Source organism: Barbus barbus, assembly GCF_936440315.1.
Source record: "Barbus barbus genome assembly, chromosome: 32".
NCBI lineage: Eukaryota > Metazoa > Chordata > Actinopteri > Cypriniformes > Cyprinidae > Barbus > Barbus barbus.
Window position 1 is genome coordinate 7,802,917 of NC_136760.1, and position 21,388 is coordinate 7,824,304.

General features: G+C 38.2%; 1 protein-coding gene across 5 annotated transcripts in view; it reads right to left on the reverse strand.

The window, feature by feature from the left end:
* The window catches only part of LOC306851914 (renalase-like), a 65,899-nt gene that overhangs the window by 15,098 nt on the left and 29,413 nt on the right, over nt 1-21,388 (reverse strand). For 4 of the 5 annotated variants that reach the window (XM_079388421.1, XM_079388420.1, XM_079388419.1 and 1 more), the window contains 2 exons: nt 16,417-16,590; nt 6,030-6,211 (listed from right to left, as the gene is read on the reverse strand). In XM_079388421.1, the coding sequence (XP_079244547.1) occupies nt 6,030-6,211; nt 16,417-16,590 (356 nt within the window). Of the gene's footprint in view, nt 1-6,029; nt 6,212-8,278; nt 9,003-9,643; nt 9,703-16,416; nt 16,591-21,388 lie in introns of those variants that run through there. The other variant, XM_079388422.1, reaches the window with a different exon arrangement.

A 21,388-nucleotide genomic window follows, 5' to 3' on the forward strand; every position in this document is an offset into this window, starting at 1 on the left:
ACTGCTTAACCTCCTTAAATCTGCTTTACTCCGCATTCCTCTGGTGTACATTCAGACATTAAAGATCCAGTGTGTCTGAACTTTGGTGCATCAAACTACAGGGCCTGGCTACGACAAACTCCTAACGGGATAATTCACCCCAAAATGAAAGGTCTGTCATAAAGGCTTGGAAATCGATTAAGGTGTAAATAATGACAAAACTGTCTCTTAAAGCAATCAATTAATAACTAATTCTCTAATTTTTTTCCCTTTAAAGTTGCAGAACCGACACTTTTCACAGCCATTAAGTTATGAAATAGTCATGGCAACTTTTTTTTTATAGCAGTGACCCAAAAATGGCCCATTTACAATAGGAATATAAATAAGCTTATCAATTTTTGAAAGGTTTGGCTTTTGATATTTTGTGATGGTGGTGTTAAAGATTGTGTGTCCAATAGTCAAGTAAAGTCACCTTTATTTATATAGCGCTTTTAACAATACAGATTGTGTCAAAGCACTTAACAGTATCAAATTGGAGGATAGAGTGTCAGTAATGTATAATAATAAGATTAAAAACTTAATTTTCAGTTAAAGGCATTTCATTACTGAATTCAGAGATACTGAAGTCATTGTCTAGCTCAGTTTAGTTTAAATAGTATCTGCAAAATCAAATTGACGATAATCACTAGAAATTAAGTGTCCCCAACTGAGCAAGCCAGAGGCGACAGCGGCAAGGAACCAAAACTCCCTCTGTGACAGAATGGAGAAAAAAACCTTGGGAGAAACCAGGCTCAGTCTGGGGGCAGTTCTCCTCTGGCCAGGATATTATTGTTTATTTACTGTTTTAATTAAAATTTTAAATGTATAAATGTATTATATTTCTATTTTTATATTGTTGCAATTTCTAACAATACTAGTATTATGTAGTTAGGTATTTTTATTATATTTTTAGTTTTACTGATACAGATACAATAAACTCTAATATTGTGGCACAAATTCCCCCATAACTTGGTAGAAGCTGAGGCCTTTGCCCTCATGAATAAAACTATGAGATGTACAAGAAAATAAAATCCAGACTGACTAAGGGCTGCGTGATATGTATGGTTGCAACTTGATTAAACTAAAATGTATTAGGTTTATTCCTTTTGCTGACACTTCTCTGTCACGGTGAATTCATATTACTATTTGTTATTTTAATTATTCTCTTTTAAAACACTAATTATTTTTAACACTATTGTTTCTAAACAATGTCTTTGGATATAATCTTTTTTTTTTTACTTATTGTATGTTTTATTAATCACACTAAATCAACATTTAACTGACAGTCCTAAATCCTTCACATTATAAAAATTTGATTAATGTTACACCTAGACCACACCAGATGTTAATGACTGAGGTTGTGTGTGCATTATCCACCATGCCTTTTAATTATGAATTGAAGTTATGTATTATAAAGCATGAGTCATAATAAAGGAATACACATGTTCTGTGCTCCAACAATGTAGTGTCTGTTGAAAAAAAAAGCAGTCTGCATTTACAGTAGATTGAAAGTCATGACACATGAAGAGTCTTTCCAGCCAGTCCAGAGAAGTCAATGATTTTGACATGTGGTGAGTGCGAGTGTGTGTTGCCGGTTTATGCTCAGCAAACTGTGATGCGGCAAATGACTGTAAGACGACTCCTGCTCCATGCCCTCTGTGTGTTTGACCAGGAACTGGCACGTGCACAGGTGTGTATGTGTGTGTGTGTGTGTGCATGTGCGAGTAACTATTATTTTGTGTTCCTGCCTTTGCAGTCTAAACGGGCCTTGGCCCACTCTCTGGCACTCATCGAGCTCAGCGCTCCCACGCAGATGTTCTATGTCCTCTGACCACAAACTGAGGCCCAGTGCTGCGTGTCACAGAGGAGCTGAGAGTGTGGGGGCTTCGAAAGAGAACGTCTGTGTGTGTGTGTGTGTGTGTGTGTGTGTGTGTGTGAGAGAGAATGCAACCGTGCAAGAAAGGGCGCAGTCCCACACAATGTGTGAATGCATAAAGTACTACTGAAAGATTGTGTGTGTGTGAGCCAAGTGAGTGGGGGGAGAGTATGGATTTCTATGTGTGTGAATCTACCAAGCCTCTTTTGAAAAAGTTAAACTAGTTTTTTCTTAATGTGTATTTTGTCTGTTATCTAGTAAAAATATATTTTTTATTCCTTATTTATTAGAGAAGCAAAACTAGACAGGATAACAAACAGGTAATGTGTCTTTTAAGCTTATTACTTGTTTTAAGTAGAACTCTAAAAAAAAATTTAATGAGGCTTATGCTGAACTCAAATATTTGTCAAAGAATAAAACGGGTCTTAATATTTGAAAACTGGCCTTAATATGTTATGCAGTTTTTCTTTTTGAGTAAATCTTATTTAGTTTAGATTTTTTTTGTTGGCAAAAGGACAAAAATGCTTAAGAAGATTTTTTGCAGAGTAGAAGATTCTCTTCAATCAGTAGAGCGATTTGAAGACTCTATCAGCTTGGCTTAATTAAAAATGAATGTCTTCTGTATAGAAGGGAGGATTTTATTAGTAGCACTTGCCTGAATAAGCCAAAACATCTCTGTTTCACTCTTGTTATATATATATATATATATATATATATATATATATATATTTTCCCACAGACTACAGTGGACCCTTACAAAGATATCATTCAAAATGTAGCAGATCATAAAATAACTAAAAGAAATTAGATGAAATATAAATCAAAATGATGAACTATATATAAATTATAAAGGACTGACCAAGGATGGGATGTAATGGGCGATGATAATACTGACTAAATAATGTTTTTTATTATGGAACTGCTTTCAGTGCCCCAGTTTAAGAATCAATAAATCTCTCTCTCTCAAGATATCTAAAGTCAAAGTCCACTCTCCCCTCACTTTTGACCATTTTCATTGAACCATTAGCAGCAGCCATCCGTCAAAACGGCAACATAAAAGGTATTCAAACACTAAATATACACCACAAAATAAGTCTTTACGCTGATGATATATTATTATATTTACAAGATCCTCCATCATCATTACAAGAAACGATTAAACTCATTGACTCTTTTTCAAATATCTCTGAATACTTTCATTACATTCCACCAGTTTGGATGTGACATCCCATACATCACCAATTCCTCTGTGCACCGATCATATCAAATATCTAGGTATTAATGTTTCCCCCAGGCTGTAAGAGCTGTTTGGACTCAACTACACTCCACTACTTAAAACAATAGACGAGGATCTTCAACGCTGGATGAACCTACCACTATCTATTATGGGCAGAATATCAGCAAATAAAATTACTATACTCCCTAAATTAAACTATTTATTTACAATGACACCAACACAACCCACCCTTTCCTCATTTAAATCACTAGATTCAATAATTACCAAATTTTACTGGAAAAACAAGACCCCAAGAATCAAATTGACCACCCTACAGAAACAGAGGACTGGAAGCACCACATTTTTACCACTACTTTCTGGCCAATCAGCTCTAAAATATACACAAATGGATTCAACCTAACCCATCAGCAAGCACATGGCTAGATGTTGAACAAACAATTTGTAAGGACATTAATACTTCAGATTTACCCTTCTACAATCAGACAATCAAAAAGCATCACTGTTTTAAAATGCCGACAATAGCAGCAGCTCTGACAGCCTGGTGGAAATCCCATCAAATCACAAACTCTCCTCTTGCACCATCTAAATACACCCCAATTTGGAATAACCCAGATTTTACAGCTAACAAGAAGCCACTCAATTTACGCACATGGGCAGAAAAGGGAATCACACAACTTCAGCATATCTTTCATAATAATAACCTGGCACCATTCTCCCACTTGGTTCAGAGATACGGCATTGGGAGCAATTGTTTTTTGGAATACTAACACATCAAATCATCAATTCAATCAAAAATTGACACTAGGACAATTAATCTAGACCTCCCCCTCCCAATATCAGCGCTATTAAATATTTCTTCTTCTAAAAAATTACTCTCCAAAATATACAGAAATATATCAAAATCGGACAATACATTAGGTATACCAAATGTTAAATGGGAATCAGATTTATCTATTGCCCCCGATTCCACTTTCTGGACACAAATCTGCAAAAACATTTACTTCATGACGAAAAATGCCAATCTTCAATTTATACAATATAAAGTACTTCATAGATTTCACCTTACTGGACGAAAATTATTTAAAATGGGTTTTACTTCAGAAACATGCTCACACTGTACACAAAACACCGCAGACACCTATCTTCACGCCTTGTGGCATTGCACCCCAGTTAAAGAATTTTGGGAAAATGTTACTGAGTCACTATCCAACCATATGGGATGTCACATCCCATTGTCTCCTTCCCTCTGTATATTAGGTGACACATCCATAATCAACTCAAACGATACAGATAGTAAATTACTCTTAGTGGCTCTAACTATCGCCAAGAAAACTATCCTCATGAACTGGAAATCGAGGAATAACATACATATTTAATCTTGGAAAAACTTAATAACAGACTACATCTCCATGGAAAACCTTCCACTCAAAATAATACAACAGAATTGAACCCCTCTTTGTTATCTCTCATAAACTTCCATCAATCATGAATCCGTTGACCCTCTCTGTCTGAAGCCACCCTCAACAACACACTATTCATCAATATCTACATAAGATTTTGGGGGAGGGGGGTTAGGAAGAGGTAGCAACAAAGGCTAATATCAAACTAAATCAAAAACTTATAAAAATATTTTTCTATTATTAATATTATTATTATTATTTTTTTTTCTCTTTCTCTATCCTTTCTTACGGTCGCTTTCTGCTCTCTGCATTTTTATTATGACTTTTATTTATTTTTTCTTTTTTTTCTTTTCTTTTCTCTTTCTCTTTTCACGCCTCTGGGCCTCGGTTGGCTGTGGGCCTGTGTGGTTGGTGGGTGTGCTGTGGGGCCGGGAGCCGGGGGCCGGGGGCCTTGCATCTCCAACCTGTACCAGCTTTGGCCTGGTTTTCTTGCCTCTGGCAGGTTCAGCACTACATGCCTTGTTTCTTTTAATGCATCACTAGACGGTATACATACATCTATTTTAAAACAAGCAAGGGAAGACGAGTGAGGAGGAAGGAGAGGGAGGAGAAGAGGGGAAAAAAAAAAAAAAATGCATACATGTATATCAGACACACACAGGGTAAGTGGGACGTGAGCATGGGGGCCTGGGCTTTGCACTGGGCTGGCTCCACACTGCACGTCACACTTTTTTAATGCATCATACACTTAACAATACATATACAGTACATATGTAAGGTAAACATGGCATGTGAGTGGCGGCCGGGGGTGAGACTTTGGTCCTTGTGCCCTGCAGCTCCTCTCCTAGATGGCTCGTCCTGGGCCTAAACTATGCCTTGCCCACGGAGGGCCCAGAGGCAGCCTTACTCTTTTTAGCTTGATTATTATTATTTTCTCTCTATTATTAATATTATTATTATTTTGTTATTAATACTGATTACTACCATTATTATTATTATTACTATTTTGTCCTCTTTCTAATCCTCCAACTTTCCCCCCATTTATTTATTTTTTTAAGTTAATTACTATCGTCTAATTTTTGTTAATGTTACTATTATTATTACTGTTATCATTACTGTTGTACTTTCTTTTTTTATTTTTTTTATTTTTTTGTTTAGTTATACTTCCAACCTCAACACCCAGTCACACACACACACACACACACACACACACACTCATACAAACCATGTTGGCTGTCATGTATGTTTTGTTGACTGTGGTTACTCTGTATTTGATTTGTCACCTGTAAATAGCATGTTTGTTTGCATAAAAAAAAAAAAAAAAAAAGTCAAAGTGAACTCTGTTTCAGGCCAAGTAATTCTGAAGTAATTTTGAAAAAGAGCATAGAGTGTGTATTCATTTCTTTCATGCAAATCTGACTGACTTCAAATTTTTAAATGGTAGAGTACATTTGAGTTTCTTAGTCAAATTCTCACACACAGACTAATGTTGTCTCACCTGGGAGTATCTCCACTTCTGACACTTGATGCTGTCAGGTTGAGGTAGATCTGGCATCACCTTTTCCAGCTCTTCTAGGATGATGGCCTGTACCACATCCTTCTCCTCCTCCAGGTGTTGGATTCCAAAGGGCACACTAGTGTGCACCACCACAGAAGGTCCGACTCCGCAGGCCTTCAAAGCTGCCAAAGATACACACAGTTTATCAAGATCACATGTGGCTGCTTATGAAGTCATTCACAAACATACACAGATCCCACATTGAGTGCTACAGTGAGAGAAAGACAGAGAAAGGGGAAAATTTCAAACGGAGGAAGAAATGAGAGTTAGATAACAGCACAGACAGCAGAAAATGCCATACATGTTTTTTTATAACTTGGAAAAAAATACTTTTCTATGATTTAATCTGATGTTTTTTAAAGAGACAGTGCACCAAAACTGTCAACATTTACTTACCATCATGTCATTCCAAACCTTTCTTTCTTCTGTGGAACATAAAAAGAAGATATTTGGAAGAATATTTCAAATCATTTTGCCAATGGGGACTAAACATCATTGGATCCCATGGACAAAAACACTGAGAGACTTCTCAAAATATCTTCTTTTGTGTCCATATAGGTTTGGATTTAGTAACCGATAATTTGTGTGAATTATCCCTTTAACAAATCAAGCTAGCTCTTTCATATTCACTGTGAATGTGACATGAACAGCTTTACTTGTTAGTCATAACAGGTTAGCATGAGTAGTGTTAAGTATCAGTTTCCAGCTTTCTCTTCTCCAGACGATGGTTTCTCAGTGATATCATCTATGGGCACACCAAACCCCATGATCTAATGCTTTACGGGCCAAGCCCATTGCCAGAGACACGACCCCTGACTGAGACCAGACCTGATATATTAGCCTTGAACATAGTGTAGTCATTTCTCTAATGACACCGTTTTAAAACACACATTTAATATGATTGGAGGAAATCATGCTTTATTGGGCTCCATAAACATTGGGGTTGTGTTTGAGCAGCTGGAGTGATTTGGCCCAATGACTCCAAGTAGGATGAAGATGCTGAAAGCCATCATTGATCAACACTTGAGGAACGAGGGCTAGGTCTGAATAAGACCACAGAGACTGGCTAAAACTTAATATTAAGGCCTCTGGCAGATTCACAGGGTAACAGATTGACTTTATGGATCACCTGTGGGGAGGGGCCTTATACTTTAGTAAGATCTATTTTGTTTAGCAAATTTTTATGGACCAACAGAGAATGATGAGCCATTTAAATCATGACCACTGGCATAAATGTTGGAATAAATGTGGAAAAAGTCAGGCAAATCACATTCACATGTTATTCTCATGCCTGGCCTTTAAATAATATTGGACTAACGAAATTGAGTATTCCTGAAAGTATAGTTGTGGATAAAATGCCTCAAGGAATAATAAATAAAGATTATTATTTTTTTAACTAACAGCGTTTACACTTCACTCAACAGTTGGTTTAAGTTTGTGTTTTTGTTTCAGAAGACCAGATAGCCTGAGCAAAACTACATGGCAACATTTCCAACAGATGGACAAGCAGTTATTAAAACAAAGTGGTTGCATGTTGTATTTGCAAAATGATTAACCTTATAAATATGCAATACATAACCCAGTTTATAAAATGTACAGTGTGAAATCTTGAAACCTGACTACCCAGGATAATGTACAGTACAAGAGAATTTGAGCTAAAGTTAAGAATGACCCTGAGTTCACATTTTCAAGTGTGAAAAGCCTGTACAAAAAGCTGGTTAAGTCAATACCACCACAGGTAACAGACTGTGTCAACAGAGGAGGTACACGTGAGAAATCAAGTGCCTCCGTTGGATGAATGATAGAAGAAAATGGATAGATATAAATCCTTGTCCAAAACATAAGGTCATGAAATTATATATCTGCATGTACACTTCAAATGTCTGGGGACGGTAAGATGTTTAATTGTTTTGAAAGAAAGTTATGCTCACCAAGGCTGCATTTATTTGATCAGAATTACAGTAAAACAATATTATATTTTAATATATTTTAAAATTCAACTTATTCGTGGTGACAAAGCTGAATTTTCAGCAGCACTTATTCCAGTTTTTTTATGATCCTTCAGAAATATTTCTAATATAATTATATAATATAATTTTTTGTTAACAATGTAAAATTCCTTCACTTTAGATCAATTTAGTGAATCCTTGTTCAATTAAAAATACTATTTTTTTACTTTTTTGTTTATTAATTAGGTTTTTGATTACATCTAAATGGCTTAACAGACATTTTTGTTATATTAAATACAAACATGAAATCATGCACAATAAGAACACACTGTTTGAGGATGCAGGAAAGGGTTTCAGATATTAGCTGCAAAGCTGGCATGGTTTAAGTGAGGGAAAAGAGGAAGTCATTTTTTCAGTGTGTTCACTTGCTTATGTAAGAGTTTACAAGCCAAGAGAGCTCCACATAACTTTCACATTTCACTTTAAATCAGCCAAATTTATCAATGGAAGTCTTAACTTCAAAATCATGGAGTGTTGTTTCGTTAAAAAGAGCTTAGTATCTGAAGAGATAAGAGTTGAAATTATTGTTCTAACCAGTCAAGGTTGGCTTTGGCTGACCAGTATGAATATCAGTACTAGGCTGAAACACAGAGACATGTTCATTTTCCGTTTGCAGAGCAGTCAGACTATATATGTGTTTGGCACACCGCCAGGTAGAGAGGAAGGGAAAAGGTGAAGCAGAGGGTGAGAGAGAGAGTGAGACCTTCCCTTACAAAAAAGAGTGTGAGTGTTTATTTGTAAGTGTGCATGTGCCAGAATGTGACTGTGCAAGAGAGAGAGAGAGAGGTCATGGAGCATGGGTAGAGGGCTGGCATTGTGCCCGCTGGTTGAGTCACTTATTTCTTGGTGGGGGAAGAGCTTGTCACAAAGTTCACAGGGTAAATAGGAAATTGCTTTTTTTTGCCTGACAGAAAAAAGAAAAAAAAAACATGAATTACATATGAATTAAAAGTGGAATCAGTACTTTGTTTCTCATTAAAACTTTTTATCCATAAGGAATGAATGGTACTTTTGATAAATAAGTTCATTAAAACAGTTCATGAGATGAACACTCCACAATCAGTAGACTAATAAAAACTAACTTGGTAATCCCTTCACTTGTGTAATGAATTTATCATGTCCGACTAAAATCCCAACTACAAATTACTGAAGTGTAACTTTTATGTTAGAAGATTCTTCAACACAACCACATAATTCACTCACGTTTATATACTGTCATTTCAAACCTGTATGACATTATATAAATGAAGACATGTTGTAGGATAAAAGCGGTTTTCCTTTATATTGAATATGCCAAAAAAAATCCAAAAGAACTATAAAAGTAGATTTAGGCCTAGTTGTCCTTGAGAGGTTCAATGTTTTCACTCAATACAGCTCACAAATCCAACTTGAATAATTCTTTTACAAATTTGACTGATTTGGTTCTTGAGTTCAATTCAATGACTTACAGCAGCTCACTAAAGCGAAGGATTATCAGTCAGTCGGAAGATATATAGAATATGTGAACATAGCAGACAAATTGTATGGACCACTTTACAATTTTACCTCTACGGTGTTTTGCATTCTTTTTGAAGCTTGAAAGACTCTGTTCCCATAGGGACAAACTGCAATGAAAAGAGAAACCAGCACAATTCTCTTTTTGTATTCCACACACGAAAGAAAGTCAGACCTATTAGGATAGTCATGAGGGTGAGTAAAAATAACAGGATTTTCATTACGGAGTGAACTATTCCTCCAATTTCCTCTTTTAATTATATACATAATGTTTTAATTAGACAATTAATCACGTCCAGAGAACATTAACGTCTGTAACGCCCACATCTAGACACATTAGTATTAACTACAGCGATCCCATGGAATGGAATGAGTACATGAAATGACAGATGTTCTATGTTCATAATCTGAGTAAACAAGAGAAACAAGCTGTAACTTTGTTAAGTAAGGATCAAAACATCACAATCCTTCCAGCAGATAAGGGGAGATGTACAGTAGTTTTGAATACGGAGGACTATCGTGAAAAGGTACTTCTTCGTAATGATAGCAATACATATGAACAGTTGAAACATGATCCTACGGGGAAATATAAGAAGCAAGTCATCAGTTGTTTACAGTCGTTGGAGAAGCAACAATCCATAGATCAGAAATTGTATTTTTGTCTGTACCCTGGTGAAAGTACTCCTTGTATATATGGATTACCAAAAATACATAAGGAGGGTGTTCCACTCAGACCAGTGGCGAGTAGTATTAATTTGGTTACTTATAATGTGGCTAAATATTTTGCCATGGTTTTGAAACCGTTGGTGGGTAAGACGGAACGGCATATACAGAATTCTAAGGATATTGTGGATAAAATCAAAGGACTCTCCTTGGAGTCAGATGAGACTATGGTGTTATATGATGTTACATCATTGTTTACATGTGTGCCGACAGCCCAGGTGATTGAAATCGTAAAAGAGAGGTTGAGTCAGGACCATGCACTGGGTGAGAGAACACCACTGAGTCCGGAAGAGATTGGTTCACTGTTGGAATTGTGTTTAAACACAACACATTTCCAGTACAAAGATGAGTTTTATCGACAGAAGCTTTTATGTGCAATGGGTTCCCCAGTGTCACCTATAGTGGCTGATCTGTACATGAAGGAAGTGGAAAGAAAAGCTTTGGACACGTATAGTGGGGAGATTCCAAGCCACTGGTTCAGATATGTAGACGATACATGGGTGAAGATTAAGAGAAGGGAGATTAATGTGTTCTCTGAGCACATTAATTCAGTAGATATAAATATCAAGTTCACCAAAGAGGAGATGTTGGACAACAAACTTCCTTTCTTGGATTGTGCTATAAGAGTGGGTGAAGACAGAAGATTACATGTGGAGGTGTACCGTAAACCCACTCATATGGACCAGTATCTTCTGTTTGATTCACAACCATTAGAACAAAAATTGGGTGTGATTCGCACCTTGCAAAATCGAGCGGAGAGTATACCCACATTTCCAGAGGCCAGAGAACAAGAGAATAATCACATCAAACAAGCATTAAAGAAATGTGGTTACCCAAATTGGACATTTATCAAAACTCAAACAAAACGAAAAAGGGAGGTGAAACAGTCAGAACAGAACAAAGGAGACATTATTTCCGAAAAAAACATGTTGTTATCCCTTATGTGGCTGGAGTATCTGAGAAGTTCAGAAGGGTTTTCTCCAAGCATAAGATTCCTGTGTATTTCAAACCAATGACTACTTTGAGACAACTTTGGTCCATCCTAAGGACCGGATTCCTAAACATCAAAGAAGTAATGTTGTATATGCCGTTGAGTATAGTGAGGAGTGTGTGGATTTATACATAGGAGAAACAAAACAACCACTTTATCGACGCATGGCTCAGCATAGATGTGCAAATTCTTCTGTGCAGGATTCAGCAGTCTTCTTACATTTACAACAAAAGAAACACCATTTTCACGACCATGAGGTGAGAATTCTGGATAGAGAAGAGAGGTGGTTTGAAAAAGGCATAAAGGAAGCAATTCATGCAAAGGTGGAGCGTCCCTCTTTGAATGGGGAGGGGGTTTGAGACACCATCTGTCCCACGCCTAAGATGCTGTTCTGGAAACGGTGCCACGACGCTGCAAGGAGAGATTGGGGTGCTCCGTTCGGAGAGTAGGGGCACCATCATGAGCTGTAACACCATCTATTCTGGCATGTGTTACACATTTAATCTAGTAGTCATATAACCTCTATAGGTCTGTTGATCAAGTGACTTTTGTGTATATATTTGTTACAAGTTACTTCCTGTTTTTTTACAACTGATGAAGGTGTTTGGATAGACACCGAAACGTCTTAAGCTTTTTATAGTCCAGTGATTTTAATAAAAAGTAAATTTTTTGGTATGTTCATAATTATAACTTAAACATCCTTTCAAAAATTAATCCTCTGTGAATAGTTCTTTTTGTTTGTCATTTTGCTAAGAAAGTTTCAGACTTCATATGTAATCAAATTCATATCAATTATGAACCAGTTCTGTTTTTGGGAAACCATCATCCAGCCCAGATCTAGCTCATTCCACATTTACTGAATGGCACAAATGGGTTTTCACCAGACGTTCAGGAACACAGTAATAGCTTATCATTAGCGGCCTGCCAAAAAGTTTTCAAAGAGAGCTTGGGGTGCTCTGTGAGATCAGACTAAGACCTACTTTACTGGAACTACAAGCAAAACACATTACAGAAATGAAAATGAAGATTAAAGCATGGCCGCGTGAAGGCTGAGGAGGCTGGAAGGAGCGTGTCGGCCTAAAAAAACAGCGCAGCAGAATGCAAAATTTAACAGCTCCCCTTAATTATGATGTTGCCCTCGGAAACACTGGAGTGAATGAAAGGTAACAGGTGCAGAGGCTGTTTTCACAAGACTATTTCCACCGGGCCCCTGAAGATACACTGTCATGAACTGACACAGGTTTGGTGAGGAAAAACTCACAAACACAAATCACATGCAAATTCTTCAAAAGCAAAAGCTTTATTTAGTTGCACACACACAGTAAACTCATATACGCACACATCTAGAATACATATGAGCTATGTTTCCAAAATCTAGTGAACTGCCTCACAGTCTGCTGTTCACACAGAAAACCTACTAAAAGGGTTTGTGCGCCGGATGAGAAAGGCAGTGCCACGTTGTGTTGTGGGTGGCTAGACCAACTCACAGGTATTGCACACCAGACATGGTCCAAGGTGGCAGTCCAAAACAGTGAATCTAATCACCAAAAAGGCAAACGTTGGCACTGAAGAATTGGTGGTTTGGTGTTTGAAAAAACAAAGCAAACATAAAGAGAAAGGGCAAGATAAACCGTTGGTGAAAAATGCACAAAACACAATCTTACAGGCTAGGGTGAAATCATTATGCACATTAACAGTGTTTTGGGACAAATATAATGTAATTTAATGGAAAACTATGTACGTGGCGCTCTGTAGTGTGGCAGGATTTAGAAAAGCTTTCTTAGTCATAGCTGGGCACCGTGGACAGACTCCGAGTGGTGCTGCCAGTGTGTGCGTACACTTATAGAAAACAATGTATTCGGAAACAAAACAAACCAAACCAAACCACAATAAATAAGGCACAAACAGTGATATGTTTTTAAGTCATTTCCCGACACACTGTGTAAACATTCACAGTTTAGGGTGAAAAAAAATTTGAACCCTTGGATGAACTAACTAGTTTATTTTATGCAGAAATTCAGGTACAGTGCCTTGCGAATGTATTCATACACCTTCTTTTTTTCACATTTTGTTATGTCGCTGCCTTATGTTAAACTGCTTTAAATTACCCCCCCCCCCCCCACATCAATCTACACTCCATACACCATATTGACAAAGCAAAAACAGAATTGTCACAACTTTGTAAATTAATTAAAAATAATAACTCAAATAAGTACACTGCATAAGTATTCATACCTCATTCCTTACTAGCTTGTACTTATTTGAACAATGACTGAGACTTGGTGTTACGAGCACTTCCTCTGTCTGATTGCCTCTTCAAGATGAATCGCTTTTTGTATTCCCCAATTGTAAGTCGCTTTGGATAAAAGCGTCTGCCAAATGACTAAATGTAAATGTAAATATATACATACAAAAACACCATATGTTGGCCGGCGACAGCCTATGACGTCACTACCGGCGTGACTACCGTATAAAGGAGCGCCGGGAAAAAGATTCCTTCAAGGGGATACGGCCAAATGCCTAGGATAATAGCTAGGTCCTGGCCTGTCACCCAGGTGCTACCGCTTGCTCTGCACAAGCTCGCTGAGGAAACTGTCTCAACAGACCCTCGGTAACACCCCTCTGTTCAAGCCCAGAAACATTGGGAGAAATAGGTAGAGTGGGGCCGAAGAAAGAAAGGGCACAAAGCGGCAGCGTGTAACCCCTACCGTACAGGTTTTTATAAAGAATGCAAAACACTTGATGTGCGATCTTACCACAATGTGCACTTTGTGAAATCCACGGAGACTAGCGTGCGCACTCACCATAACATGGATTGTAAACACCGTTCTAGGGAGTCACAGAGGCTGTAACTAGACAAACCCAGAGACCTAGTGTAGCGAGCAACTTAACAGGGAGTCTATTCAACCTGAAGTTACTGAATTAGAGCTCTGCAAATACTGCAAAGAATGGCTAGTAGTTTAGGCTTTTAAAACACAACGTACCAGCGAACTTATAGAAATGGATCGTACTCACCCATCCGTGGTTCCCGTGCATAAGAACAGTCCTGGAGGCGAAGTCTGAAGGGGCCTCGGGTCCGGACCATCAGTAAGGTAGTTTCTATGAAACATAGAACCTAACCAAAACATCATAGGTCTAGCATAGAGACTGCAATGTGAGCGCAGGAGGTTCTCACCTAACCTCGGTCAGGTGGAGTTAAAGGTGGTTGCAGGAGAATTAGAGAGGGGAAGATGAGGGCAGATGTACAGGCCTCCTGAGGGAAGGGAGTAGATGTTCAAATTTTACTCTTGTCTGGACGAGAGCGTTGAGAACGTCTCGTCTGGATCACCTCCCTCAGGTCTTGCCTACCTCTCTTTGACCCGCCTGAAGCACCACCATAGTGTGCAACGAAGTGACAGCCTGACCTGCTGCTGCATATGCCCTGCCATTTAAGCGAGATGTATCTTGAAGGGGCTTAGATGGCAAGGAAGGAGCCTTGAGAGAGGATGTCTCGCCCATAGAGAGATAGCTAGCTAGCGTCTCTTCTATAGGGGGCATCTGCTCATACCCGCTTTCACGCATCCCCTCAGTATTAGCATAACTAGTATACTGGAATCTATGAATGCGAGAGGAAAACGGCTTTTTCCACTCCCTCTCAACCTCTGTATGGAGATCAGGAAGGAATGGAAGGCTCACTCGAGCTGGCGGGCTATGGCCAGAGAGATAACGCTCATCGAGACGACCCCGCGGTGCCACCATTCTGGCCCGCTTCCACGGCAAGTCAAGCCTCAAGGATTGAGAGGGCTCAGTCTCAACTTCTTCGCCCTCAGACATCTCCTGCTCTTCCTGGGCAGAACCCAGCAGAGCACTAGCCGCTGAGTCAGATGATGTCAGCGAGATCGCGTCATCATCATCCAGCGGCTCGCACTCGTTCGCGACCGACGAGCGCGAGAAGGAAAGCCCCCTCTCTAACTCATTGGTGAGATCTGCCTGCGAGCCACACGAGCCCAGTCTCCTCCGTGCCTCGGCAACGGCCGGGTCCTGAACCGCGGAAGGCAGACGGCTGCCCATCCTTTCTCGAAAAGAGAGACAGACGAGAGCGGAGCTTTTTCATCAAAAAATGTGTGTCATTAGGTATCAAATAACGAGGACACTGATGCACACATCTCTTAAATGCCTTGCTAGTGCTTGCCATGACAAGAGTAAAAAAACGTTCTTACCCATAGAATGCACGCTTCAAACAAAACAGTCACTGAAGACGAAGAAGAGGATGACGCTTTTCCCGGCGCCCCTTTATACTGTGGTCGCTCCGTTAGTGACGTCATAGGCTGTCGCCGGCCAACATATGGTGTTCTTGTATGTATGCTTCAAACACGGGTCATGCTGACGGCGTTCCCCATAGCGACCCCTAGAGGACGCAGTTCGAAGTTCCCTCAAAAGGGAATCTTGTTTCTCAGAGTCTGAGGGTCCTTTAGGTGCTTTTTCGTAAATTCCAAGTGTGTTTTCTTTTGTCTTCACTGAGGACAGTATTGAGTTTGGCCACACCGCCATAAAGCCCAGATCGGTGGAGTGTTGCAGTGATGTTTGTCCTTCTGTAGATTTCTCCTATCTCCACATATGATTATGGAGCTCAACTAGAGTGACCATCGGGTTCTTCGTCACCACTCTAACCAAAGCCCTTTTCCATCAATTGCTCAGTTTGGCCAGGAGGCCAGCTCTAAGAAGAATCCTGGTTGTTTCAAACTTCTTCCATTAAGGGTAACAGAGACTACATGCATTTGTGACCCTTCAATGAAGCAGAATTTTTTTCTGAACACTTCCCTAGATGTGTGGCACAAACTCAAACCTGTTTCTGAGCTCTACAGAGAGTGTCAACCCCACCCCCACCCCACAAAAATAAAATAGAAAAGCAGTGACACCATCTAAACTGTGTCACTTCTGTCTGTGTCTGAAACTGATTATGACCATGACCATGAGTAAAAGTCAATCGGCAGCAGTCTGGATTTGAAAAATGTTGCAAAGATCCTGACACATGAAACACAGCGAAAGAATCAGAAAAGGCAGAGAAACAGAACGAAACATGTCAGAGAGGGAGTTGGAGATGGGAGGAGGAAAATATGAATGCACTGACCTAAATTGCGCTTTTTATCATCTATGGCGATGAAGCGAATGCAGGGATTATTGGAGACGTACTTGGCCACCCAAGGGACGTCGATTTGTGTGTCGGCTTTGAAGAAGAGTCCAAGTGCGTAGCGGGAAGAGTAGATGACAGCCTCCAGCATCCTCCTCTGATTCTCCCCCATCACTGCACAGAGACACACAAACACAGAAGCACAGGATGAAGCCTCTGGGCCTTGGTTAGTTCATCTCTCTAGACAGCCGCCAGCACTTCTGCTTGTGAAGAATAGGCCTGTAGCATTCACATCGGACAGATCAAATGAGAGAAACACTGTGCCGTCAACTCACAGAGCTTCTACAGCACCAGGTCTGATAACACACCTGGGTTAGTGTGACAAGAGCACGGAGATAGATGTGTGGTTGAAGCGTAGGGCTATAAAACACAACCAACAAGTCCCTTCTGCAGATGAGATGAGCCGGGTGGAGGTTAAAATGGACAGTGAGAGACACTTTAATGAGAATGCAGTGGATGGACACGCTTCAGCATGTGGGGCTCTTTGGACACGCTTCAGCATGTGGGGCTCTTTTTTAGAAAAATGCTGTCCTTGTTTCCTGTCTGGAACATCTGTTATTTATTGGAAACAAGCAGTCACACTAAGGCCTGCTTTAGTTATTTAGGGCCCACAGGTACTGAGTGTAGTGCAGGTCAAAGGTCAGCCCTTGTGCAATCAAATGCATATTTCTACTCAAAGACACCCCTGTTTCGAGTAAGGAAGAAAGCGCTTTCACGGACAACCGACAGAGAGAGCTGATCAACATTAGTCTATCTGAGCAGTATCTTCCCCCCCTGAAGCAACAAACAGATGTTTGGTGAAAAGTGATGAACAGAATGCTAACTCATAATTTTCCCTTCGCACATGTGTGATTTAGTTCCAAAGGGCAGTGTCAGTGTCAACAAGTGACTTTAGTCAAAATGACTTTTTTAAAATGACTTAATTGTCTTGCTTTTGGCATAAATGTAGTCCTATAATTTGCCATAAATATACATTAAACAGCAAAAATAACACAAAACGACTAGAAATAAATTTTATTAACAATTATTAAAATTAATATTAAGCAAACAACATTATTTTTTATATATTGATTTATATGGGGAAAAAAACGTAAAATTTGAACTTATTTTAACTATAGCGCCACTTTTTTAGAAGCTTTAGCAAGTCATGTGTGACATGCTGTAAATAACGTGAGACACAAGTGCAACAGTCCAACACATCGTCTAGCATGTATTTATATAGAAAAACAATCGTATGAAAATACTTGCTTGCTTTCTGGTTGTGTGGCTCGGTGAATGACAGTGATGCCACACAAACCCCCATAACACTGTCAACCGCTGCTGTAATTTTGTTGTCACAAGAAACGCTCCACCAACTGTTAGTTCGATTAGGAAGCAACCAACTGATGCTGATAGAATACGACAATAGAGGTGAAACGGTCACATGACTGTCCCCGGACATGTCCCTTTTATCACTGTCTGTGTCATTGCAGAACATCTGGGGGAGATTAGGAGCATGTAAATGTGCCCCTTGGTACAGAGACAATCTGCTGCGGCATCTGAGCATGGAAAGCCCAGGGATAACGCAAACCCTGTCAGCTGAATCCATAAATCCTGAATCCTTTCTTTTTTTTCCTCATGGTAATGGAATCTGGTTACAGAACACACCATTGTTAATCGGCATAAAAGATCTTGATGCGGGAACGGTTACCTAATACAGATATGAGAACGCTTTTTACCACATTAAGAAATCACTTTCACTAGAGCTGGACAATGAGTGCAGATGCACATTAATGAATCATCCTTTTTCAAAAAGCTATGACTTCCATTTCAAGTAAAACGAGACCACCTATTTAGGGGTCTCAATGACTAGCTTAGCCACAACTATTGAGATGTTTTTAGAGCTGTGCTTTCAAAAAAGAATAGTACAGGCTATGTATTTTCTGGCTGCTACACGGTAAGTAAAGCTCTGAGTCATGGTGTAAAGTGGATACTGCCCTACATTACCCCCACCCTCTTCCTGCACGCTCAGGTTGGCAGCACAATTACCTCTGACAGGTTTGTACTGTGGGTCTTCTAGATTTCAGCTCAATCACATGTTCAGAGCTCACAAACCAGCTGAACTGAGAGAAAGATCAAAGCAAAGAATAATCAAACTGCTTTCTTCTCTGGTTAAAATCATACTATTTTAGACACTGTATTTAATTTTTTTCATTACAAATGATATCAACGTAACTATTACAATGAAATGTAAAAAAAAAAAAAAAAAAAAAACTATGCAATAATGCATTTAAAATACATTTATTTCATACTAAGCATACTTCAAAATTATTAACATATTTAATGATGTATCACTTAAGGCTTACTGACATAAAATTATAATTAAACATTATTTGGAGTATTTCTTTAAGGCACTATGCACATTTCTTAGTATTATTCCTTACATGTGTTTTACACATTTACAATTACTAAGGATTGTATGATCTTTGTATAATATCAGTCTTTAAATGCAAGGTATTTAAAGTTTACCTGAAGTATTTCCACTTTAGCACAATCAAATATACTTAAGTATATCTTTATTTGGATCTCTACTTCCACACAATTAAAGTACATTAAGCACAAAATTATTTGTTCCAGTTTAGCAGACTTTAAGAATACAAGTTCAGTATACCAAAATTATAATTGCAGGGTATTTTGATTAAGCATATAAATATGTACATTTATTTATAGTATACTTAGCACAAAATATATGTATTTCAAAAGCATTTTAGTATATTTTTTTCACTAGGGCATACATTTCAGTATTTCTTTATATCTTGTATGATCCCTTTTTGCTTTAATGACTGACGCTCATTCACACGGTCAGTGTCAAAAAAACTTGCTTAAATTTGATCACTGTCTAAGAAATACAATTTATATCCATACTATTTCAGCCAATGTTGTCTATTTAATTGTTCATGCTTACTGCTTCTATTTTTCAATTTATATTACCTTTTCTGTAATCTAACACTATTCTTGAAATATAATTATATAATTATTCTTGAAAAACTGAAAGCAGGAATATTTTTCATACTGTACATTATAATGCTGTAATGCAAAATTCACTTTTTTGTTTAGAGTTTCAGTTTTAATGTAGTCCATTTTTTTAATATTATTTTGAGAAAAACAAAATAGGGGGAAAAAATATATTTGAAATGCTTTTGAGCAGTGCACTTCAAGCAAAGTCTTTTAAGCAATAATTCCTAGAGGTCTTTTAGTGTGTGGCTGTCCTTTAATCAAGCCTCATTCTTTTTGTTCCTACAAATTGTTCCTACAAAGTAGGCAAGAGTTTGCTTTAGCTAGACTTGAAATGACAAGCTGAATTATACATCCACCTGTACAAATGATGTTCACCTGGTGGAATATTTACCCCCTTTTCTTCTCCCAGTTGTCCCATGCAGCCTATGGAGAGACAATGTGTGCTTTTTTTACTAAAGTAGGTAATAAATTATTCACTGCAATGTGCAGTTTTACGTTTTCCACTTCTTTATAAAAGATGGATATCCTTTGTCCGCTCACTCTGATGGTTTGCTTGCTTAATGATAAGTAATGGCACTAATGTGCAATGAGAGCACTAGTGAGTACTTCAGTAAAAATTTCCTCTTAGTTTAGACCAGAGGGATTTGATTTCATTACACACATCTGTGATCTTTAGCCTCCTTCCCTGACACATCCTCCGGTCGAAAGACTAACAAATCCACATGAGCAGAAATCTACCCAAACAGTCAAGTTCTTTCAATATCCTGAAGAAGAGGGGAAAAAAACTCTTTACAGTGCTCTGTAAGTGAGCCCTGCATAGCCTCAACATGAGACATACCTTACACGAAAGAACATTCACTTGAAGGGCCATATACACACACACACCTGATGTCCTCTTCCTCTTCAGACACTTGTCACCACTTTAGAGTCTGCTTTACATCTGTCTGGAGTTTATAAATCTCCAATCTGTGTAAGCAGGGCAAAGCGGAGGGGCTTCTGACAGCTATGCCGTATGTGCAGGATCAACCTCACACAGGCTACATTCACAAAATCAGTGTTTGGAAACTGTATTTACTGACCGATGTGATTCTGAAACTGCCCTTTTCATACAACAGCTATCAGGAGCAAGTCAAATATCACCCACATGAAAATATTAACCAAATTTAAGCTGCATTTACAGTACATTTCTGTGTAACTAGGGCTGCAACTAACGATTATTTTGATAATCGATTAGTTGGCCGATTATTCTTTCGATTAATCGATTAATCGGATTAAAAAAAATATTGGCCAAAAAAAACACTATTCCACATTCTGCCCAACGTCCTTCAAACAAACGTGACAACTGAATGCTATGAAAACATACAGTGCTTAATTTATTAGACCACTTAGCATAATAAAGAGAAAACATATTTTAGAAATTTGTCAAAAATTTGTTTAAATTTAAAAATGTTATTGTCATTTATTAGACATAATAATAAAAAATGGCCTCATAACAGCTTGCATTCTTGCTGGTATTGTTTATGTACTTTTTGACTGCAATTGGGTATCGCGAAAAAAAAATACTCAAATAAAAAATACAAGAAAAAATAAGTGCTCTGGTTTTCTTTCATAGATAACAGCAATAATGATATTATAGCATTAAAAATAGCCTACTACTGTTACTAAAGAGCTTACACATATTGGAGTACTAACCAGTACAGAAAGCCGAAAAATGATTTTGGTTATCACCAATACTGTTACTTTAGAGCAGCAGTGGCACAAACCTTACATAAACACATTGTTAAAAAACTTACATAAATTTGTTAAGCATTGTAAAAATTGAATATAGTTTAAACCTCTATTAAAAATTAAAATAATAAAGATAATAATAAAGACGAATAAAAACACAAACTCAGTGTTAACCAACAGGTAAGAG